This window comes from Rana temporaria, chromosome 4 (assembly GCF_905171775.1).
Source record: "Rana temporaria chromosome 4, aRanTem1.1, whole genome shotgun sequence".
In the NCBI taxonomy this organism is placed as follows: domain Eukaryota; kingdom Metazoa; phylum Chordata; class Amphibia; order Anura; family Ranidae; genus Rana; species Rana temporaria.
This window is the reverse complement of record NC_053492.1, coordinates 379187457-379212578: the sequence shown is the minus strand read 5'-3', so window position 1 is coordinate 379212578 and position 25122 is coordinate 379187457. Positions and strand designations below refer to the sequence as shown.

Here is a 25122-nt window from a genome sequence, read left to right as displayed (position 1 = left end):
ACGTTTTTCTATGTTGTTTCACATAATAATTGCTGCTTGTTAACTCAGATTCACTATTGTACATAGTGCAGTTGTTTTCCAATTTCCCATTTCTTTAAGAGGGGTTTAATTATGCCTTGCTTGAGGGTGATCAGGACAATCCCTTCCCTGAACAATTGGTTTATGATGTGCGTTATGGTGGGTGCCAAGATGTCGGTGCATTCTTTCAAGAGTTTTGTAGGAATGATGTCATTCGGAGATGTGTTGTCTCGTAGGCTTCTGATGATGTTTTTTGTGGTGTCGATGGTAATTGGGATCAGCTCAAAATTCGTTGATCGTTGATCGTGGCTTTATCTGAATGGGGTTTGTGGTTTTTTTCTGTTTGAATTGTTGCATGGATCTTTCCGATTTTGTCAATAAAAAAGTCAGATAGTTCATTACAGAATTCTTGTGTCTCACTTGCAGGGGGCTCCAAGCAGGAGGGGTTCATAGTCTGGGCGACTAGTTTGAAAAGTTCCCGTGGGTGGTTTAGGGCTTTTGAGATGGTGTTTGAGAAATGTTATTTTTTTGCTTTAAAGATCGCTTTGTGGTAAATTTTGGTGAGGGTTTTGTAATTTGTGTGGTTTCCTTTTGATGGGTTTCTCCTCCAGGCTCCTTCAGCTCTTCTGCGTTCTTGTTTCAGTAGAGTGAGAGTGTCGTTAAACCAGCGCGAGTTGTTTTACCGGATGAGAGCTCTGCGTTTCGGAGCGACTGTGTCAGCTGTCCATAGTAAAGCTTTGTTTAAGGTGTTGAGTAATTTGTTCCGTTGAATGGTTTAGATTTAGTACCGAGTGTACTTCAGAGTGTAGTTTCTTCTGCGATCTTGCCCAGTGTATTGTTGTTTGGAGTTGTTTGGAGTTTGGGTTTTTGGAGGATGGTGTTGGTGGTTAATATAAATTTAATGGCATGGTGGTCCATCCAAGGTAAAGGCCTGTTGTCTAGCTTGTTGATAGGGTTGTCCCGATACCACTTTTTTAGGACCGAGTACAAGTACCGATACTTTTTTTCAAGTAGTTGCCGATACCGAATACCGATACTTTTTTTTAATGTCATGTGACCGTTTTCAAACCACAATACAGACCAAAGATATTTTCTTTAGAATTATGAAGAACTGGTACATCATGGTGTGGGGCTGTTTTTTAGCATACGGTACTGGAAAACTACATATCATTGAAGGAGTGATCACTGTCAGTGCAGCTCATCGGTGCCAGTGCCCAAAAGTGCAGCTAGCCAGTGCCACCTATCAGTGCAGATCAGTGCCCATTAGTGCATCAGTGCAGGGAGGCAGCTTATTAGTGCATCTCATCAGTGCCACCCAATCAATGCCAGTGCCACCTATCAGTGCCATCCATTTATGAGTGCCATTCAATCAATGCCAGTGCCACCTATCAGTGCCATCCAATGGTGCCATCCAATTTGTGTTTGATGTCACAAAAAAAAAAAAGTATTCTATTTTGGTATCGGGAGTACGAGTACTAGCGCAAATACTCGGTATCGGTCCCGATACCGATACTGGTATCGGTATCTGGACAACCCTACTTGTTGATATTCATGTTTTGTTTGAAGATGAGGTCCAAAATGTGTCCTGACGCATGCGTGGGGGTCTTTATCAGTTGCTGCAGACCGAGTTCTTCGAGTTGGTCGATGCAGGCGGTAGCGATGGGATCCTGGGTTGAATTAGCCCAGAGGTTGAAGTCCCCAAGTAGCAACAGGTTTTTGGTTTTTAGGGTGTACGTCGAGAAGAATTCGGTGAATGGTGTGACTAGATGCGTCTTTGGTCCAGGCGGTCGGTAGCATAGTAGTATGTGGATGGTTTCCTCGAGTGTAGTTTGAAGTTGCAGGGTGAGTGTTTCCATAAAGGGCAATGAGTTCTGTAGAGTTGGTTTGGTGAGAGCCAGGTGGGATTTGTAGATCACTGCTAGGCCTCCTCCTCTTTGTCCTGTTCTATGCTCGGTTAGGATGCGATAGTTCTCGGGCACCAATTCTGTTAGGATTGTTGAGGCGGTGACTTCACGTTTTTTGAGGTTGATTGGCGATTGATTCTTAGTAGCTGTTCTTTCCGTAGTGTGTTTTGCGTGGAGGTTAGTAGCGTTGAGGCACAATTCCTTAGGCTGCGGAGAGTGTCAGCTGAGTACTTGATGATGAGCATGGTGGGAGAGGGCTGATGGTGGTGTGATGATACAGTGATCCCGTCGATCCAATGCTGATGAGGATGGTGTTGGGGGGCTGATACTCCAGGAGGTTCGGTTGATGTTCGCCCAGTGATGGTGATGCGGTGATGCTGCTGCAAAAGAAGATAACCCGGTCTAAACCGCCCCCCCCACTCAGTTGATCCAGAGGAAGGCGAAAAACCCTAGCTGAGCCTGGCCAATTGCTCCAGCAAGGGAAAAAATTCCTTCCTGACCCCGCAGGCGATCGGTGAACCCTGGATCAAACTGACTAAGATGGGTGGGTACCCTGGATTAACTTACCTGGCGGTGTATCCTAGATGTGACGGGTGAGCTGTGGAAGAAAAAAAGGAAGGGGGTGGGGGGGGGGGGGATGACCGAGAAGGGGGGTCCCAGGAAGGTCCCTACTTACCGGGCTGTAAATAAGTGGCCCCTGTGAAGGTTGCTGACCGTTTAGGCAGTGCCTGGTGTGTATCGAGTCTTTCTAGGATGGCTTGCTTGGAGTGGGTGGTGAGGATTTCTTCAGGCCACGGCTGGGTGTACCAAGATGGCCACCTGGACCGGAACTAGGCCCAAGCCGCGGCCTCTCCTACGACTCCGGCAGCTGACGGAAGAGGCTTCGTGGGCTCGATTCACAGCCTCAGGGGGTTCCGGGGGTCACACCTGTCTGCTGGAGAAAGATGTGGACGGAAAACGATAGGATGGTGGGGACTAGGCCTCAGCCGCGGTCTTTCCTGCGGCTCTGGCCTGCTAGCGGGGACGCCCACGGACGCCCGGCTAATGGCCGGCAGGAGGCGGCGGCTGAGGAAGGGTCAGGTGAGTTGGGGGCCCTGATCTGGAGGGGGAGCAGGTGTCGGATCCCACAGAGATCTGCTCGGAGGGTGGTGCTCGGCGGCGGGTGACGGCCTCGGTGATCCGTGGAGGGGGGCTCCGGCTGGGTACTGGCTGGATACCGCTGGAGGGAGGCAACGGTCGTGGGCGGAGGACCGGGGAGAGCCGGGGGGACATGCAGCACACACAACGGCAGGGGAAGTTCGATTCCACTGGAACAACCCTTGGGGCTGCTTTTGCTAATCTCATGTTACTGCGTGTTAAGTAAAAGTTTGGTAAGAGACGATTTTCACTTTTCAGTCTGTTACAGCGTGACAAATGTGCTATCTCCATTACAAACGCTACTTTTACCGAAGGTGCGCTCTCGTCTCATACTTTATTCTGAGCATGCGCGGGTTTCTTAGCATACACACGATCGTGTTTCTCGTCGAAAACCAGCCCGACGAGGAACATGACGAGGAAATTGAGACTCCCGACGAGGAAAACTCTTTTTTCCTCGTCGAGTTCCTCGACAGTTTCCTCGATGAAAAACGTACACATGACCGGTTTCTTGATGGATTCTGTCGAGGAAACCGGTTGTGTGTACGAGGCCTAACAGTTAGAGAGAGTCTGAAAATATACAGTTTCTGCTTCAGTACTAAACTTTCTAAAAAAAAAGTTGTATAAATGCTAGCAAATTATTATAGTTTCCATCTAAACAATAAGCCTGGGCAAAGAGTTTTGCTAAACAGATCTACTGTGTAGTACGGTCATGGTATTTTGTAGAAAAACATTGCAACATCTTTGTATTTCTATGTTTGCCTTCATGGGATTTATTCAGCAAGGTACTGTAAACATAGAAATCACTTCTAATGCAGAACCAGTTTTTCATGACGAGAAAAATTACATTTTTAAATTGGTCGTTAAAAACGTTGTGTGTAGGCTCCAGAGCATTTTTCTTGATGAGAAAAATGGGCATTAAAAATTTAAACATGATCTATTTTTTCTTGTTGTTTTTCACGTTGTCGTTTTTCTCGTCATGTGTACACTTTAACGAGGGGGGGGGGGGAACGTGCATGCTCAGAAGCAAGTTATGAGAAGGGAAATTTGCATAATCAGCCCAAAGGGTGGCGCCATTCGAATGGAACTTCCCCTTAAGGTCCCATGCACACGAGAAGCAATTACAAACACCTCTAAACTCACGTTTTCAAAGGCAAAAATCGGTGTTTAAAACGCCCGTTTTTGCCGCGAATTGCACAGCGTTTTGCCGCGTTTTACCGCGATTGCGGCTGTCAGTGCTTATCTCAAAGACATTGTAGACCCTCCCAAAGTTTAAAACGCAAAAATAAAACGCTTCTGAACCCAAAATTTTGCGTCTGAAAAAACGGACATAAACCCAACTGCTTTAAAAAGCCAAAAAACGTGATTGTGTGCATGGACACATAGGATAACATTAAATGTGTTCAGGGGCAGTTGAAAAAAATGCCCAAATGCCTCTGAACTCGAGTTTAGCAGCGTCTCGTGTGCATGGGGCCTTATAGTGCCGTCGTACGTGTTGTACGTCACCACGCTTTGCTAGAGCATTTTTTTCACGATCGTGTGTATGCAAGGCAAGCTTGACAAGAATCACGTAGAGAAAAACTTTGTTTTTTTCCATGACATGAAAAATGGTCGTGTATATGCGGCTTAAGAATGCACGTCCAAAAATGGCTTCATGCTTATTAATAGAAAACACAGTATTTTTTTATTATTGCTTTGTTTATGTTCTCAGCACTGTGCGACTTGACAATTTAAATACAAGACTACAACAGCAAATTGAAAAAGATCCAGGTAAATGTCTAATTTAATAATGTATCAATAATTGATTGTGTGAAATGATAGCAGGGCTTTTGTATCTTTTGTATTTTGCTTCTATACACGGTATCTAGTTTGCTGTTTCAGATGATTTTGCTTGTCATATAATATGTTTTTCATGCCCTCATTTTACCCGTAATACCTTTCTTTGTAACATGCCATAAAGGAGCATGATGGGATAATATAAGTCATGGAAATAATATTAATGATTAATAAAACCAGCTACTGTATCATTAGGATTAAAGATGCTCAGCAATCAAATAAATGCACAAGTTGAATGTATTTATTATTACAGATATTTATATAGCACTGACAATTTTATATATATACTGTACATTCACATCAGTCCCTGCCCTCAAGGAATTTACAATGTAAGGTCCCTAACTCACATTCATACACCAGGGCCAATTTAGACAGCAGCCAATTAAAGTGTTTGTGAACCCATTTGTAAAAGTCTGTGCCAGTCCCTCTATTAGAGGCTGGCATAGCACACTGTTTTAAGCATTTTTTATTAAGCGAGCGCTGTAAATACCAATTTCCAGCTGTCTTCAGGCCGGTCACATGACTCGCGGACGCTTTTCAGCTCCGACGGATGGCTTCTGCAGGAGGAGCCGTGACCTCCCTCTGACATCAGCCGGGTAGATCACGTGGCTGCTTGCTCCACCCGCAGAAGCTCTGTCTCAGATGTAAAGCGGCCTATGAGTCATGTGACCAGCCTGAAGTCAGCTAAAAATGGCTATTTTTAAAAATGCTTAACAGCGTGGTGTGCCAGCCTCTAATAGAGGGGTTGGCAGTTACAATTATATATATTTTTTCTCAATAATAGTGGTAGGGAGGCGGGGCTGAGCAGAGACAGAGAGGGGATGACAGGCAGGAAGGAAGGTGGTGAGGGAGGAGAGCAGAGCAGGGCAGCCTATTACAGAGGGAGGCACTTTTTCCACGGTGATCAGGGCAGAGCAGCCCTGGTTATCTGTCTGTTTAGAGAGGCCATACAGGACGTGGCAGGTTCAGGGGGGTTTCTTTACAGTTTAGAGGGGGGGCAGATTACACAGCACAAGTTCTGTGCTGTTTAATCTGCTTTTTGGGACCAGAATATGATTTTTTTTTTAGGGGGGGGGGGGGTAAAAAACACTTTAACTTACCAGTGTGTCTTTGGACTGTGGGAGAAAACCTACGCAGCCAAAGGGAGAACATGCAAACAGACACACATTAATAGTTATTTGTCAACATACTGTCTACTTACTACAGCCAAACATATCTTAAAATAAACTTTAATTATCCATATCCTTATAACTCTTTAAATTATTGTGATGTTGTATTTCTGTGTACATGTTTTTTCTATTATTATAAATTATCTTTTTAATTTGCAAAGTTCAATAATACGGTTGATAAGGACTAACTAAATATATCTATTTCCCTATTTTTGTTTATGCTATTTAATTTCAAGGAAATGATGACAACAATTTAAATTCCATTTTTTATGAGCACCTTTCAAGGTCCCTTCAACATTCTTTGTGCGGAGACTTGATGTTGGGGCGATGGGGGAATTATTCCGCGGGTGACTGCTTTATTTTAGTGTCTGATTATTTAAATGCACTAGTACACTTGGTCGAAATTGGAAATGGTTTCATTACTTTCCAGCTTCGTGGGCTTGAGTTTAAAGGTAAGGTGATAAAAAAGAATCAAACTTCTACTTATGTTGTGCACAGTATTTTAATGCATACATCAATAGATGAATGGAAACCAAACGAAAGTCACAGAAATAGACAAGCAAACAGATAGACATAATACTAGCAACCCTTATTTTATAGACATGTTTCCTTTTTTTGTTACAGCAGTTGTACTAGGTGTCTAAATATGAGTGTGGTGTCCAATGGGCACCAGAAATGCACACCTAGGAACTTGCCGGAATAAAACCAGCAATGTCTGAATTTCGATCTGGTTGCCAGGTCATTGCTAGAATCAGTGGAATCTGTAAACAGTGTGTGCATAATGCTATTTGCGTCAGTAATGCACACTGTGCTCTGCACTCACTGACTGCTTGAAGAAAAAGACAGAGGGTGCTGTAGCAGTCCTGTCTGCACTGAATGTGTACAGCGCTAGCCGGTGGCTGGGACGGGGAGCGTGGAGGCTGATTACATCACGGAGCCTCCACGATCCCCGTCCCAGCCACCGGCCAGCGCTGTACACATTCAGTGCAGACAGGACTGCTACAGGACCTAGATCTCCACCATCAGCCCGTGGTGTACACACTCCACCAGGACTAATGCGGATGAAACACGTTTAACCCTTGACATGCCTGAATAACTCTACTCATATGTGAGTGTTTTTAATCCCTTTATATTAAAGATGTTTTAAATATGCTGCACTTAGAAGCAATGCATACAGCCTGTCCCTGGGGACAGCGCACCAGATGTAACATTATCCACTCAGAGAAACTGCTGGCAAGAACAAGGTCAGGCCAGAGTTAGAAAGCAAGTCTGGCTGGAGTAGAAAGTGGATTAGGCTGTCGTCATGATAATTCATTTCAGGCATGGCCCTTTGTAAAGTTGAATGCCCATTCACAGAAGCCTTTGTATTTTGGGAATGAGTTCTCATAATACAAAGCACTCCATGACTGGTCAGGAGGAAGGGTGATACAGCTGCTTGCGAGTCTGCAGCTACAGGAGCTGAGACTAGAAAGACCAGTGCAGGAGCTCCGGTATACTGTAGTAGGAATAGCTTTCTTCCCAGAGTTCTATAAAACTGCAAGATGTAAATTAAAGAGAGGGGGCATGCACCTCGTTGGACATAACTCATAGTATGACTGCACATTTTACAAAGTGGATGAATTTCTAAAGTTCAGCTTTAACTGCTGAACTGGAGAGGAAATGCAGTAAGCCTATACATGTCAAATTGTGCAGTTAACCACCCACTAAAACTGTACCCAGTTAAATTTTATTTAATTTTTTTAGACAGACACAGATTTATTTTATTTCTTTTTCATTATATACAAAAAAGACTAAACATTTTGAAAAATTACCTATGTTGAATGTGATCCTGTCCGCTCACATGATTTCTCTAGCAGGTGGCTTCAGTGAAGCGGAGAGATCGCAGACCAAAGCTGCAAGGTAGATAAAATAGGCTTAGAATGGGGGTGGGAGTAGGTTGAGGCTTAGTTAGAATTTGACTGGAATTCCACTTTAAGTGTGCCTTCCATCTTTTGTAATATAACAGGAAGTGGTTAAGCACCTCCCACTTTTAAAGCAATTTAGCCAAAGGTGTAATTTGGCTATGTATGTTACAGTTACCCCACCCCACCATTATTCTCAGGATTTACATATTTCAAATTTTCACAGGTATGGTATAGAGCACATGAACATACAGTAGATGTGTCAAAAAACATTTGTCATTTCCTTATAGGTATCTCCCTAGATTTTAGATTCTTGGTAGACAGCCCAATTGAAGTGTATCGTGGCTCACTTCACAAACATGGTCAGTGGTAAAGGTGATTTGAGCAAGAGGGTGTAAACTTTGGACAGGCTGCAGCTATCCTGCTTAGGTAGATAAGCAGGTGAGGTGGCAAGGTTGGAAGTTTAGGTCAGGAGTGCTAGGTAGAGTGGGTAAATGTACTTTGAAGCCACACTCAATTGAACTTGTCCAGTCATTTTGAAAATGTTTTGCCACTTATCCAAGTGGCTTCCTTAGTTCAAATGAGTGTCAGGAACATATTCCATTTATTTATTAATGACATAGTATGTAGTACTTTGATCTATTTCATATGAAGGAGTATTTTAGAATGTTTAGTTCCATTTTATGATTTTTATGTTGGGTTGCAGACATGCACAGAGCTTGAATAAAATGATAAGCGAAGGACATACATGATAGGGTGGAAGGAAAACCAGGCAGGAGTGGGTTAAAGTAGGGGTTGTGAATAAAAGGTCAAGACTCTCACCTGTTTGGATGAGCAGAGGGGACGATGGAGAGGAGGAGAGATAGTAGTTGAGGGAAGGAGTAAAGGGGCGTCACTTGCAGGCTGAAAAACGTAGGAATTACTCCCCTCCCTCCTGCCCTTGGTAATGTTGTCTGGTTGTAGTTTCTGAAGAGGGTGGATATTGCCGGTTGGGGGTCTAAAGCATTGGGTCTATTGATGAAACAGTGGGTTCCATCTCAGGTATGGAGTCCTCTGGTTCGTCTTGTTTAGTTTAGACTGACCGAGTAGTTAAGCTGGTAGGGGTTTGGGGTCAGTAAGGATAGTCCTCGAGGCAGTGTTTGGTGACTGGGGACAGAACCTAGCTTTATGGTATCACATACTCCATAGTTGTGGGAGATGGTGTCTTCAAGGATCTGCAACCATTTCTTATTCTTTGATCTAGATTATTTATAAATGTTTTATGTGATTCATGTTTTTTCGGTTTAATAAAAGGCTGAACCGGCCATTTAACCCAACGCAGGTTGTTGTCATTATTAAAGATAAGGTGGGTGGTTTTGGGTGCAGTGTCAGGTAACATGGGTAAGTAGGTTATATCTAATCTACCCTAGTCATGTGATGTCATTATAGGGTGAACTGATATGAAATGAACTGTAGTATGGTGAAATACATTTTAACACCTGAATGACTTTCATAAAAATTGTTCTGTATATTGAAAATAATTTGCTTGTACTGGGAAGATTAAAATGGTAGAAACGCCTAACTACATCTATTAAAAAAGAAAATAGCTCTAAATTCTGGAACCGTGATGTCACCCATATGCTCCTATAGTCAAGCAATTTTAGACTCTCCCTCCTCCCCCCTACAGCAACTGCTTACTAACACAAGGGAGCTATGGCTGCAGGATCACATGACAGGACCGTAAACATGTAAGTACACAGATCTTTTTAATACAGGTTAGGCAGGATAGGTAGAAGGGTGGGGGGGGGGGGCATTTTTAAGTATAAATATAGTTAGGCTTTTCTTCTACTTTAAAAGATTTTGTTTTGAAGACTAATGAAAAACAAATTTTCATTTAATTTATAAAGGAACATACTGCCATCAGCGTGAAGTGGAAGCAATAACTGAAGGTTATGACGTCAATCAAGGATGTTGCTGCTTTCAGCCTGGACATTTACCACATATACTTTCATGTAATTCAGCATTCAACCTAAGATGGCTGACATGGGAAGTAGTTAGGGGCCAATACATACTGGAAGGATACAATGTAATTTACAGTAATGCATCAAGTCTGTTTCAAGTATTTGATCTCCGAAAAATTCTCATCAGATATTATGTAAAGGTATGGGCTTCTTTCCATTGTGTTAATATAAATAAAGGAAATGTCCTTTGAATTATGTAATAATTTAAACACTGTTGTGGGAATTTGCATTACATGGTTTGACAATATGTATGACATTTTCTTCCATTAGCTAATTGATGCAACATAATTACAATTTATAGCTATATAAAGTCTGTATTAACATGTATACCTTTTTATTAGTAGGTATACACTTTACTTTATTTATCGCTAACGTGCAGGAGAGTGCAAGGCTTGGGTGCAGGAGGGCATTTGCCCCCAAGGGCTGGTGCTAAAAAGATATACAGGGCTGGTGGAGATATTTCTTCATTCAGGCCTCAATCAAAATAGGACTCACTTTCAGTGACACACTCCAATGTACCAATGTACATAATATGTAATTACTTTATCAAGTGGTTGGAGAATGTGGGAAAAGCACTGCAGTTCATTGATATTGCTAGAACCAAACCAGGTTTCATATACAATATATGCCTAGCCAGGTGCTCATCTAAGAATGGAGAGTGAGAGAAACACTGGCTAAAGCTGCTCTCTGTAGCTGCTGCCCTGTGGTGCTGAACTGGGTAACCACTCTGTCAGCAAGAGGAGGGAGCTAATGAGCAGGAAAACTTCAATAAACTGAGTCAAGCAGCACTGCACTATGGGAACTGTAGTCCAGAGATAAGAGACTCTACAAGAGCTTTTGAACTGTATTTTCCAGAGACAGATTGCTAGGAAGATGGTAAAGAGCTGTATTTTCTCAGGCTGTACAGGGCACAGCTTCATTTTGCCGTAGTGGAGACCGGAGAGTGCACATCGCTGTCCATGACTAATAGTTGGAGAGTGCACATCACTGTCCATGACTAATAGTTGTCCTGTGGGTAGATTCTCCCACCTGAGCTGTGGATCTCTGCAGCTCCTCCAGAGTTAACCATGGGCCTCTTGGCTGCTTCTCTGATTAATGCACTCCTTGCCCAGCCTGTCAGTTTAGGTGGGCGAAAACAAAAAGAAAAGAAAGGAGGGCGCACCTATCTTGTCCATTACCACTTAAAATTTTATTAAAAACAGAATAAAAAGCAATGGTCCTACTCACAAGAAAATGTTCAGTAAGCGCTTTTCAGACAGCTGGACTGGACCTCACGGCACCTGTCAGTAGAACCTCAGACATCTGAATGGCTGACGCGTTTATGGGGCGTACCCCCTTCTTCAAAGCCTAAGTGGTCCGTAACAAACTTCTGAGGGCTTCACAGAACAGCTGTATTTATACTGAGATTAAATTACACACAGGTGGACTCTATTTACTAAATAGGTGACTTCTGAAGGCAATTGGTTCCACTAGATTTTAGCTAGGGGTGTCAGAGTAAAGGGGGCTGAATACAAAAGCACGCCACGCTTTTCACATATTTATTTGTAAAAAAGTTTGAAGCCCATTTATCATTTTCCTTCCACTTCACTATTATGTGCCACTTTGTGTTGTTCTATCACATAAAATCCCTTTAGAGTACTTTTACGTTTTTGGTTGAAACATGACAAAATTTGGAAAATTTCAAGGGGTATGAATAATTTTTCAAGGCACTGTAGGTGCATCTTCCAACACTTAATAGTGCTCACACTATTTGTATAGCAATGATTTTGTGTAGTGTCTGGCAGACATATATGCTTCCATATTATCACATCTCCCTTGATATCGCTCCCTCCTGGATCTGCCAACATCCAACGATGCACACACTGTGCCGTGAAACTGTAATGTGTCTGTACAAAGAGCAGTTCATCCTTGTGCTTCATTGCATGTTAGCTTCCTACATTTCTCCCACTGCCCGAAAATGAGATAGAAGATATGGCTTGTGTTGATGGGCTTGTGTTGATGGGCAAATACAGCTTGTTTTCAGGCGTTTTAAACTTACATTTGAGATCAGGTTTAGACACTTTTGATCCTTCATAGTTAATCGACAGGGGCATTCACCCTCTTTCTTATTACCTTCCTTCTGACTTTCTTCTAGGAAGTAGCAACCTGTTTCAAATTGCTTTTACATTCCTATTTACTTGTATTGGGAGAGGAGAGCAGTACAGGCCCTTATATTGTTAACCTGCCAGCCCGATTTCTGCTGTGCAGCCTATTTTAACAAGATAATATAAAAATAGAATCCAAGCAGTTATTGTAGACATATTTTGAAAAACCGTTTGAAAAAAATGTTTTTATGAATGCATAACTTTTAAAGTAATGCAATAAATGTGTTTGTCTACAGAGCATAATATACTTTGCAACATGTTCACCAAAGCTTCTTCATTGGCTAAGTGATCAATCAATGCAAAAGGCTTTACAATCTTTCACAAAGTGGGACCATGTGGAAAATGATCATACAATGTTCAATATTAACATAGATGAAGACTACATTCCATGCCTGCAAGGAATTACAAGAGCCAGCTTCTGCAGTGTTTATCTGGACTGGATTCAGTACTGTGCTAAAAAAAATTCAAAGGTATGGTTAATTCTTGTCTGCTTCTTTGCTAATGCATATACAGTAGGCCACAAACGTGAGTACACCTCTCACATTTTTGTGAATATTCTATTATATCTTTTTGTGTGGCAACACTGAAGAAATTACACTTTGCTACAATGTAAAGTAGTGAGTGTACAGCTTGTATAACAGTGTTAATTTGCTGTCCCCTCAAAATAACTCAACACACAGCCATTAATGTCTAAACCGCTGGCAAAAAAAGTGAGTACACCCCATTTCCCCTCCCCCGGTATCATGTGACTCATTAGTGTTACAAGATCTCAGGTGTGAATGGTGAGCAGGTGTGTTAAATTTGGCATTATCACTCTCACTCTCTCATACTGGTCACTGGAAGTTCAACATAGCACCCCATGGCAAAAACTCTCTGAGGATCTGAAAAAAAAAATATTTTTTGCTCTACATAAAGAGGGCCTAGGCTATAAGAAGATTACCAAGACCCTGAGCTGCAGCCCGGTGGCCAAGAACATACAGAGGTTTAACAGAACAGGTTCCATTCAGAACATGTCGACCAGGCGTCATATCCGGAGGTTGTCTTTGGGAAACAGACATATGAGTGCTGCTAGCATTGCTGCAGAGTTTGAAGGGGTGGGGGGTCAGCCTGTTAGTGCTCAGACCATACGCTGCACACTGCATCAAATTGGTCTGCATGGATGTCGTCCCAGAAGGAAGCCTCTTTTAACCACTTGAGATCCGCGCTATGGTCGAAAGACGTCCACAGCGCGGCTCTCAAGTGCCGGGTGGACGTCCATGGACGTCCTGCTGTTGTTGTTCCCTGTGCGTGCCGCGGGGGGCGTGCAGCGGGGAAACAACGTGCCCGGCGCATCGCTCGGGAGCCGATGCGAGTGCCTGGCGGCCGCGATGTCCGCCAGACGCTCGCGATCGTCGGTAACACAGCAGGACGTGGAGCTCTGTGTGTAAACCATTTTGTAGGCACTATAACTTTTGCGCAAACCAGTCGCTTATTGCGTTTTTTTTTTTTTTTACAAAAATACGTCGAAAAATACGTATCGGCCTTAACTGAGAAAAAAAAATAGTTTTAAAAAAAAAAAATTGGGATATTTATTATAGCAACAAGTAAAAAATATATATATATTTTTTAAAATTGTCGCTCTTTTTTTGTTTATAGCGCAAAAAATAAAAACCGCAGAGGTGATCAAATACCACCAAAATAAAGCTCTATTTGTGGGGAAAAAAGGACGCCAATTTTGTTTGGGAGTCACGTCGCACGACCGCGCAATTGTCAGTTAAAGTAACGCAGTTCCGGAAGCTAAAATTTCCCTTGGGCACAAAGGGGGTTTATGTGCCCAGTAAGCAAGTGGTTAAAGATGATGCACAAGAAAGACCACAAACAGTTTGCTGAAGACTAGCAGACTAAGGACATGGATTACTGGAACCATGTCCTGTGATCTGATGATACCAAGATAAACATATTTGGTTCAGATGGTGTCAAGCACGTGTGGTGGCAACGAAGCTAAGGGTAAAGGTGATGAACTGGCCAAGCATGTCCCCAGACCTAAACCCTATTGAGCATCTGTGGGGCATCCTCAAACAGAAGTGCAAGGTCTCTAACATCCACCAGCTCTTTGATGTCGTCATGGAGGAGTGGAGAGGACTCCAGTGGTAACCTGTGAAGCTCTGGTGAATTCCATGCCCAAAAGGCAGTGCTGGAAAATAATGGTGGCCACACAAAATATTGATACTTTGGGCCAAATTTGGACATTTTCACTTAGGGCTTTCACTAAGGTTTGTTGCCAGCGGTTTAGACATTAATGGCTGTGTTTTGCATTTTTTTTTGAGGGTACAGCAAATTTACACTGTTATACAGGCTATGCTCTCACTACTTTACATTGTAGCAAAGTGTAATTTCTTCAGTGTTGTTACATGAAAAGATAAAATAAAAAAATTACAAAAATGTGAGGGGTGTACTCACTTTTGTGAGAAACTGTGTATTGAAAAAAAAAACTAAAAAAAAAAAAAGTATTTTCTAACTAGTCTGCTAAACGTGCTGAGCTTGCATTTTCTCAGCTCAAATATTTGCTAACTAGCTAAATTTAAGGCCAAATACGGCCAACCCTTACTTTTGTTAGGCTTCATGTACACGGGACGTTGTTCAACTTCTCCTGAACAATTTAACTTGACAGCTGGAAACCAGTGTCTAAAAACGGCCGTTTAGCCATGTTTAAATGCCGCATTTGCACCTAGAAGCATTTTAAAAAAAAAAAGAATATATATATATATATATATATATATATATATATATATATATATATATATATATATATATATATATATATATTTTAATTGCCAAAAACAAAAAAGCCTATAAACTAAACGCGGCTAAACGCAGGTTACTGCGTTTAGAAGCATTTGGCGGCTGAAACATCGAAAGTTTGGCGTCTGAACTCATTTTTTTGCTTTGAAAAAAAGGCCTATAAACGCAACTGCCTAAAAACAACAGTAAATGAATCTGTGTACATGTACACATAAGATAACATTGAATGAGTTCAGGGGCAGTTGAAAAAAGTGTCCAACTGCCTCTGAACGTCCATTTAGCAGCAGTGTACATGGGGCCCAATTCTAACTGCGCTAAAAGGGCAGTTACCCATTTTTTGGCATGTCCCTTGCCCTAAGTCCCCTCCTACCAGTCTAATACACATCTGGAATTATGTACGAAGATCTCAGTTTTCAGGCCTCCTTAGTAAAGTTAGTAAAAGACGTTTTTTTTGTCTGTTCCAGCTTGATGAATGTGCTTACTCCATTATGAATGGTAGTTTTACCTGAACGAGCGCTCCCGTCTCATAACTTGCTTCTGGGCATGCGTGGGTTTTAGAAGATGAACAGCAGCTTAGACAGAAGGAATAGCACAGTCCAGTGCAGAGAAACCGTTTTTAACATTGACAAGTAAAGTGCAGAAAGCTTGTGCAACCATGTGCTTTCACAAGATGCAGTCTTTATCAGATAGTTGAACTCACCAAACACCTCATCATAAGTGAACATCGTTATTGAAAGCAGCAGGTATAGCAGACTACAAGATGTGGCAGATAATTGAAAGACGGTATTTGCAGGTCAAAACATGGTAATTTGTTCTCGGATGCAAGCAGATTGCATAGGCCTAGAGACAAGTGACCATATTTATCCCCACAAAACAGAGTGAAGGAACAGGAAATACATCACAAAATAGGCGGAGCACAGAAAGGAACACAGGAAAAGATGGTTCAATAACCAAAATAAGCAAAAGATGTCAGTGTATTAACCAATTATACAGAAGCCAAATAAACAATGGCTAGGAAATGAACTATGTAAATTCTCAGCACACACTTAACAGCACACACATTATTTGCGATCATGTACTGTACACTGCTCTATCTATACTACAAATTCCATAGTCCATACTCTCTAGTAGTCCATCTCAGGAGCGAGCAAGAGAAGGTGGCTACATTCCTACATAAAATGGGACCATGAAGAATGAACAAAGACAAATCTCCTGCGCTCCGGTATTTTTGGAAGGTGCTATGAGATGGTGTAGTTCAATTAAAAAGTATCTTCCAGAGTCTACCATGAAGAATGAACATAGCCACAAGTTTTATTTTGAAACCAGAGGTTAGTATTACGTTAAGTAATATAAATCATGATCTTAGGTCAAAGGCCAAGTGCTTTTGGTTATGGTCAAAAATCTGGTTTTATTACACATAATTTTTAAGGTTAAATGCACTGCATTTTGATGTTCATTATATAACATTGTGTTTAATGCAACTTTGGTTTTAAATTATTTTAGAAAGTAGACTGTGATGAAGACTCATTTCTGGTAACAATTTCCTTTGGATTGTGTATTCTGGGTAGAAGACTTTTGGCGGCAGCAACACATCACTTGTCTTTCAGGTAGTGCTTGCATTTTGTGAAAAAAATTGCAGAAAGTTTGGAGTTTACATGATAAGTGAAAGCAAATATTGTATATAACAAAAGGCAAAGGAATCATAAGTATTTGTAGGCATCTGCTGCCATCTACTGTCTGTAATTCTAAGTGGCTGTGCTTCTACTGTCATATAGGTATTTATGTACATCACTTCCTGTCCCTGAAAGCAGGGTCAGAAAACAAAAATGGAGAACTTTGATATCTTTATGTAGCGTCCCCTTGCTTTCAGCATGGGCACTACGCTTAAAATTAGAGGGGAATGGGAGAGTTACCTTGCTCCCATTCAATGTTCATCTAAATTTGATGATCTCTGTCATTCTGGAAGTTCCACTGGGTTAGACTGTGGTCAGGGAGTGCAGTGCCACCCCTGGCCGGCAGCTGGCGCTAGAGGGGTTCTGGCAGAACAGATCTTCTCCCAGCAGCCAATTAGAGGATGTTTTCCCTTGCAGGGCATGCTGGGAGAGGGTATATCTGTGAGAGAGGTCATGTGTCGAAAAACTTTCCTCGGGGTCCCCGTTTCAGGTGCGGTACCCACCTTCAGGGTACGCGCATCCATGGACCCCGCCGGTGTGGCCCACCTTGCCAGAGCTGAACTTTGCAGCGAACCTCTTCCTGATGAGAGAAGGAACCCCAGTGCTCCACTGGGTTCCAAGACCTACTGAAAGGATCCTAGTTTATGATCGGGTGTCCTGACCACTGACAGGTATGCTTGATGTCAAGCGGGGACCATTTGCAAAAGAAGTCTACTGGGAGGATTCTCTGTCCTTATTTACTTAAGTCCTCTATAGAAATTGGCCCGTGGCGGGGGCCCTAGAGACAGGTCTGTGTGAGAGACCTGTTCCTCCCAGTATTTTTCAGAGTGACGCTCCGGCTGCTAGGCCTGTCATGGGTGTCTGTCCGGGGGCACTTTACCCACTCCGAGCAGAGTGGCGACGTGTATACATTCGGTTTAATGCAGAGCAGTGTATTGCTCAGTTCTATATCCAGGCCTGATACCGCATGGTTCTATTTCTTCCTTCATCAACCTTGACCTTCCTAATGTATGTTGATGTTGGTCGTGTTTGGCCTGGACAATAAAGCACTAAAAACTCTTTATTGGATGTCTGGACCTCCACTCACTGTTGCTACTCTCAGGCCCCGTACACACGACCGAACATGTCTGCTGAAACTGGTCCGCGGACCAGTTTCAGCAGACATGTTCGGTCGTGTGTAGGCCCGAGCGGACAGGATTCCAGCGTACATTTGCCCGCCGGGCCTTTTTCCAGCGGGCAAATATTTCCAAACTTGTTTTAAAACAGCCCGCTGGAATCCTGTCCGCTCGGACATGTTCGGTCGTCTGTACAGACCTACCGTACATGTCCGAGCGCCCGCCATCCCTCGCATGCGTCGAATGACTTCGACGCATGCGTGGAAACATTGAACTGGCAGGGCTGCCGACGGCGCGGCCACGCCCCGCGTATTGTTTACGCGCGGATTTCTGTATGATGGTGAGTACAGCCACCATACAGAAATCCCCGGACAGACATGTACGGTGAAAACGGTCTGGCGGACCGGTTTCATCGTACATGTTTGCTCGTCTGTACGAGGCATCACAGTTACACCCTTAGACACTGCCAGGGTAACTTAGTAGGCCGATCCCAAATCATTTAGCTGCTTTGATTGTAGATTGTCCACAGCTGGCAGCAGGTGGGGCTAGTGAGTCCAAGGTAATGCATCAAACTGAGAGAACATAGCCATAACTCCAGAGCTCCTCTGTGGCACAACAAGTACGACTGCAGCTATGGGACCAGAAACATCCCGGTTTGAATACACCCAGGTGCATGACACCAATCCTCCTTTTCTGGGGTGTCCCGGCAGCGCTCCTGGCTCCTCCTCTTCATCGGGTTCCCCCACGGAAAAACACATGGCCATAGATGGATTGAAACTTATCCTGTTCTTGCTGGATCAGTCAAATTTCCATTCATCTATGGGCAGCTTTATTAGTTCCTGCATAAAATCCCTGTTTTTTTATGACTGGGAAGCCGGGGAGCTCACTAAGCCTCCATGTATATGAGTTCTTTAGGGCTCATTCACATGTGGTGCAGACATGTGTGTCCTGTGCAGAGCTCTCTTTTATCAGCACAGAGATGTACAGGCAGTGGGCTAGATTCACATAGATTAGCGGATCTTTAGATCCGCGTAATCTATGTGATTTACGATCCGCCGGCGCAATTTTGCGAGGCTAGTGCAGTATTCACAAAGCAATTACCTCCAAACTTGCGCCGGCGGATCGTAACTCCCCCGGCGGAATTCAAATTCCGCGGCTAGGGGGAGTGTACAATTTAAATCAGGCGCATCCCCACGCCGATTTAACTGCGCATGCGCCGCCGGCGAAATTTCCCAGTGCGCATGCTCCAAATGACGTCGCTAGGACGTCATTGTTTTCAGCTTTAACGTCAATTACGGCCATCCGTATTCGAGACCGACTTACGCAAACGACATAAAAATTGAAAACTCGGCGCGGGAACGACGGCCATACTTAACATTAGTGTAACGGACCTATGAACTATTCTGCCTACAGAGGACTGCATGACTGGTTACTGAGCTCAAAGGGTTAATTGTAGAGGGACTTTTTCACTGCTAAATGCTAATTGACGCTCTGTTGTGTATTACCAGTTAACAGCCTCTTGCCAGGTGTATGCTAACGTGATGATCTGTGAGTGTATTGTTCTAAAGGTTAATTGAATTCTATTGAATTCTATTGAGAAAGGAATATGCCCAGCCAGGTCATGTTAAGTAGATCTCGGTGCCGGAACGTCTAGAGACTGATTGATTCAAGGAGATCATTGTGTTTGAGTTCTGGTAATGAAGAAATGTTTATAATTAGCTCAAAGAAGGTGATTGAAGCTTCCCCACGGTGTGATGTGTGGGTGGGGACAGTTTGATTGTTCATGTGCCTTGAATACTGTATAAAATCTCAGAGTGAACCATTAAAAATCAGTCCTGCTTGATTCTGCAAACGTAGCCCGTCTCGTTTCTTGAAAGGGCGTTCGATGGGATATACCAGCGGTACCTGCATATCGCAGCTTGCCATGGAAAAGGACTTCTCCAACGGCTGAGACCCTCTCACTACATGGGTAGCCGTTACATTGGTTGGCAGTGGTGGGATGGTCCTTTTATCCAAAGAGCAAGTGCTGAATGGAGTCGCAGTACGCCAGGCTGAAAAGATCCACACTAAAAGATTTATTAGAGAGTGGTGATAGGAGCGCCAGCAACAGACCACGGAGGGAGCTGATAGCTGACCTGCTGGAGCTGGACGAAATGGATGGATCTATGGAAGGAACTGAGCCCCTTGCACCGGTCAGCGAGGAAGATGTAATTACTGGGATTGTACAGCGGAGATTATCCTTGTATCCAGTGCTTTAAGTGGGCCAAAAGAGGTGGCGGTACTCTATTAGGAGCCGGTGCTCCCCCCCCCCCCAATACTGAACATGAAAAGTTGTGGTGACAATGGGCACAGTGGCATCATGGGGCACAGTGGTGACAATGGGCACAGTGGCATCATGGGGCACAGTGGTGACAATTAAAGGGCACAGTGGTGACAATTGGCACAGTGGCAACAATTGAGGGGCACAGTGGCTGCATTTGATGGCATGGCACAGTGGTGACAATTGATGGAACAGTGGCTGCGTTTGATGGCATGGCACAGTGACTGCGTTTGATGGCATGGCACAGTGGTGACAATTGATGGCACAGTGGCTGCGTTTGATGGCACAGTAGCTGCGTTTGATGGCATGGCACAGTGGTGACAATTGATGGCACAGTTGCTGTTTGATGGCATGGCACAGTGGTGACAATTGATGGCACAGTGGCTGCATTTGGTGGCATAGCACAGTGGTTGCATGTGATGGGCACAGTGAGGCTTCAATTTTTTTTTTTTTTTTTTTGCGCCCCCCCCCCCCCAATTTTGAGCACCAGCCGCCACTGTTCAATGTTTGTAGATCCTGGGACACACACACACATGTGTGAAGGTAAAGTGTCTGCAGGGAAAAGTCAGGGAAGGAGGGGGAGAGATAACAACCATCTGAGAGGAGCAGTGTGACAGGCAAAGATGAATGGGTCTGTGTGAGGACGACAGGGAGCAGGACGGCCGGCCAGATAGTGGCTGAGGAAGGGAGGAAGATGCCAGGGAGAGAGAGAGAGCATTGCAGACACAGCCAGAACTGACCTGTAAAGCCAACGTGAGGAGACCTGTTACCACTGCTGCCCGAACCTGCTGGGTGGAAACTTCAAAGGCCCCCCATGCACCTAGGACCCCTGGGCAGTTCACAGAAGTGCCTGTGCATTAAGACAGGAAAGCCCTCCCCCGCTCTTACAGTGTCCCCCAGCTTTTAGGGAGAGGAAAGCAGGCAGCGCTGGGGGGAGACCAGGCACCTATAGGAGGATCACATGTGGCTAGAACAGGGAGTCAGATCGGTGCGCTGTGACAGTTACAGAAATGATGCCGACAGGAGGGAGAGATACACAGCATCGGTTCTGTAACTGTCAAAGTGCACCGATCTGCCTCCCCATCAGCGGGCCCCACTCGGCTGCAGGCCCCATAGCGCCCGCGTGGGTCGCTATGGCGGTAGTTCCGCCACTGATCATCATATTCCTGGCCTGGGGCTGCGTTCCGGTATGGGAAACCCACGTACTGGGCGCACGGAGAGGTGCTGGTACTCTCTAGGGCCATTTTTGGAAGTGGCGGTACTGAGTACCGCCGCGTTCCGGCCCAGTTAAAGCACTGCTTGTATCCAGAAACGTCCATGGAACTAATCAACCAGCTGTTCCGGGAAGCAAGGGAAGATATACAAACTAAGAGGGGACAAGAACTGGAACTGGTAAGAGCGAGACAGCCCATTACACATGCAGTTCCTACCCCCCCACCCGCGGCTACAGGAAAGAAAATACCGTTCACTGCATTTAAAGCTTTTGTAGAAAGTGAGGAGGAAATCGATGGATATTTGGCGGATTTTGAGAGGCAGTGCTCACTACACCAGGTACCACCAGACCAATGGGTCACTATTTTGTCGGAGAAATTGTCGGGCAAAGCCAATGAAGCCTTTCGGGCTCTCGCCCCAGAGGATATTTTACAATATCAGCAAGTTAAAAAGGCGCTGCTAACCCGATATGCCGTAACGCCAGAAGCCTACCGCTGGTGCTTCCGGGAGTCCAAGAAGAAGGCTGTGGACTCCCACATGGAATGGAGCCGGGTCAGGAAAGACCACAGTTGGTATAATGGACAACCTACCTGCTGAGGTGGTGCTGGGCAACGACATTGGCCCTCTGACTTTGGCTTATTTACCTACACCTGCTGCTGCTTGTCCCGTGACCACCCGCGTTGCTGGAATCAACTTGCTTGCTGCTGAGACCCGGGTAAGACTACCTTCCCCGACATGTACTGTAGATCCGGCACAATATCACAGTCTAAAATGGGAATTTGACAAGTTGGCCAGTGAGAAATCAGAGATGCAACGACACTATGTCATGTATTATGAGATGTCCCGTGGCTTGAACATTGAAATGCACAAACAGGCGGAAATTGTCAAAAGATTAAATGGGATTTGCATCCAGGTGGTGCCGTATCTGTCCCAAGAGCATCAGCAACAGGTTTTGGGAGCCATTGAGAGAGCAAAGCAAGTGACTGTTCCAGAATTGAATTCCATTATTCACCTTCACCATCAGCTACCGACCTGGTAAGCCAATGGGAAGGCCGACGGACTGTCCAGGCAAACTGAACTTTTACCTTAACAGCAGACCGGACATCCCCAAGTTGACCCGAAAAGGATCAATCCGGGTCTGCCGGAGTGTTCCACAAAAGGGGAGTAGTGTAACGGACCTATGAACTATTCTGCCTACAGAGGACTGCATGACTGGTTACTGAGCTCAAAGGGTTAATTGTAGAGGGACTTTTTCACTGCTAAATGCTAATTGACGCTCTGTTGTGTATTACCAGTTAACAGCCTCTTGCCAGGTGTATGCTAACGTGATGATCTGTGAGTGTATTGTTCTAAAGGTTAATTGAATTCTATTGAGAAAGGAATGTGCCCGGCCAGGTCATGTTAAGTAGATCTCGGTGCCGGAACGTCTAGAGACTGATTGATTCAAGGAGATCATTGTGTTTGAGTTCTGGTAATGAAGAAATGTTTATAATTAGCTCAAAGAAGGTGATTGAAGCTTCCCCACGGTGTGATGTGTGGGTGGGGACAGTTTGATTGTTCATGTGCCTTGAATACTGTATAAAATCTCAGAGTGAACCATTAAAAATCAGTCCTGCTTGACTCTGCAAACGTAGCCCGTCTCGTTTCTTGAAAGGGCGTTCGATGGGATATACCGGCGGTACCTGCATATCGCAGCTTGCCAGGGAAAAGGACTTCTCCAACGGCTGAGACCCTCTCACTACATGGGTAGCCGTTACAATTAGCTACCCCTCATATAGCAGGGGTAACTATCCGCCGGAAAAAGCCAAACGCAAACGATGTAAAAAAAAAGCGACGGGCAGGCGTTCGTTTCTGAATCGGCGTATCTCCTCATTTGCATATTCGTTGCGAGTAAAACACGAAAAGCCACCTAGCGGACAGCGGAAGATTGCAGCCTAAGATCCGACGGTGTAAGTCACTTACACCTGTCGGATCTAAGGGAGATCTATGCGTAACCGATTCTTATGAATCAGTGGCAATAGATCCGACTGTCGGATCTCAGAGATACGACGGTGTATCAGGAGATACGCCGTCGTATCTCTTTGTGAATCTGGCCCATTGTGTGCATCCCTGTGCCAGCATTCTATTCACTTCTATTGGGACCCACACCTGTATGAGTCATGTTAGGATACAGAGGCTGTGTCCATGCAGCCTCATGTCCCAGTAGATAAGAATGGGGTGCTGGCATGGGGATACACACAACACCTATGCAGTTAGTTTTGCACAGAGAGACCCTGACTAACGTCTTCTGGGGTCCCCCAACGGCTCTCACGGTTCCTTCCTGCATCGGAAAACCCCCTAGGATAATTCCAGGCAGTGTCATTTTAACTTCCGGCTTCTGTTTATCTGTTTACAAGCCATTATTGACTTATAAAGCAGCTGGTCAAACCGATCTGTCACTGTCCATTTAATCAGAAGAATTAATGTTCCTCCCTTGTGATAGCAATAAAGTTCAATTAAAAAACAAATAAATAAATGGGCAGTGTAAAAAAAAACATTTATAGGTAGATTCAGGTAGGGGCGCGCAAATATAGGTCGGCGTAGCCTAGAGTGTTTACACTACGGCGCCTTAAGTAAGAGAGGCAAGTACATGATTCACAAAGTACTTGCCTCCTTACTTAGGGCGGCGTAGTGTAAATGCGGCGTGCGTAAGGGCGCCTAATTCAAATGGTTTGGGGGGGGCGTGTTTAATGGTAATGAGGCTTGACCTCACGTTTTTGATGTTTTTTTGGCACTGCGCATGCGCCGGGCGACTACATTTCCCAGTGTGCATTGCGGTTACGTACGCCGCGCGGGCCTATTGATTTTGACGTGGACGTAAATGGCGCAAGCCATCGTATCTTAGATATGTTTAAGCGTATCTCTGTTTGAGCATACGCTTAAACATACGGCCGGCTTATCTACTGATCTACCTATTAGAGCGTTTCCCCGTTCTCATGCGCAAATGCGAACACGCATGCAAGTCTCACACGCATATGTAAACCAAATTTTACAACACATGTGAGGTCAGAGTGAGAGCAATAATTCTAGTGCCAGATCTCCTGTTTAACTCTAAACTTGTCACCTGTAAAGGCTTTTAAAGTGTCACCTATGGATAAGGTAATGTACTGCAGTTTGTTACCATTCCAAGGACAATGCACAATGTTTTAAAGTGTGACTTTTAGATATCTGTATAGTCGGCGTAACATCATCCTTCATATTTTACAAATAATTACAGTGTATTTATATATATATATATATATATATATATATATATATATATATATATATATATATATATATATATATATTGTAATGTTTGGGGGACCAGCTTGATCGCAGGACACAGGCTTTTTAAATCAAAACATAGGTTTATTAAACTTAAATGGCTTAGCAGTAGCAAAAATAAAGGAAATAACAGTCTCACCGACTTGTACAGCTCAGAACTGCTATCGCAGTTAAATAGTCCTTGCAGGTAAGTCCTTCAGTAGCAGGCTTTCAGGCAACACACTGCCAAGTCCTTTCACAGCTTTTCATAGCTTCCACAGCTTTCCTTGTCCACCATTCACCATGCATAGACTCTCCTACACTCCTTCGCTCTCACCTGCACTTCCTGTCTGCTTTAAACTACTTCCTTGGACAGGTGCATTAACCCTTTCCGTTCCCTTAAAGGCACCACAGTCCAAACAGAGGGGAAATATAACGTCCTTCCAGGACCCAGCCATGGCGTCCTGTACATATCCCCCCCCTGTGCCCCAACGCCAAGGAGGTGGAGGCAACAGTGGAGCTCAAACAATGGACTCGGGAGAGGGCATCTGCATTTTGATGCAGTCTCCCGGGCCTATGCTCCACTATAAACTTAAACTCTTGGAGCGCCAGGAACCACCTGGTAATCCT

General features: G+C 44.2%; 1 protein-coding gene across 1 annotated transcript in view; it reads left to right on the top strand.

Moving 5' to 3' along the window:
• The window catches only part of PCNX2 (pecanex 2), a 229399-nt gene that overhangs the window by 158554 nt on the left and 45723 nt on the right, over positions 1-25122 (top strand). Inside the window, exons 23-27 of the mRNA XM_040351012.1 lie at positions 4768-4826; positions 6298-6513; positions 9849-10102; positions 12343-12576; positions 16391-16494. Of these exons, the coding sequence (XP_040206946.1) occupies positions 4768-4826; positions 6298-6513; positions 9849-10102; positions 12343-12576; positions 16391-16494 (867 nt within the window). The remainder of the gene's footprint in view (positions 1-4767; positions 4827-6297; positions 6514-9848; positions 10103-12342; positions 12577-16390; positions 16495-25122) is intronic.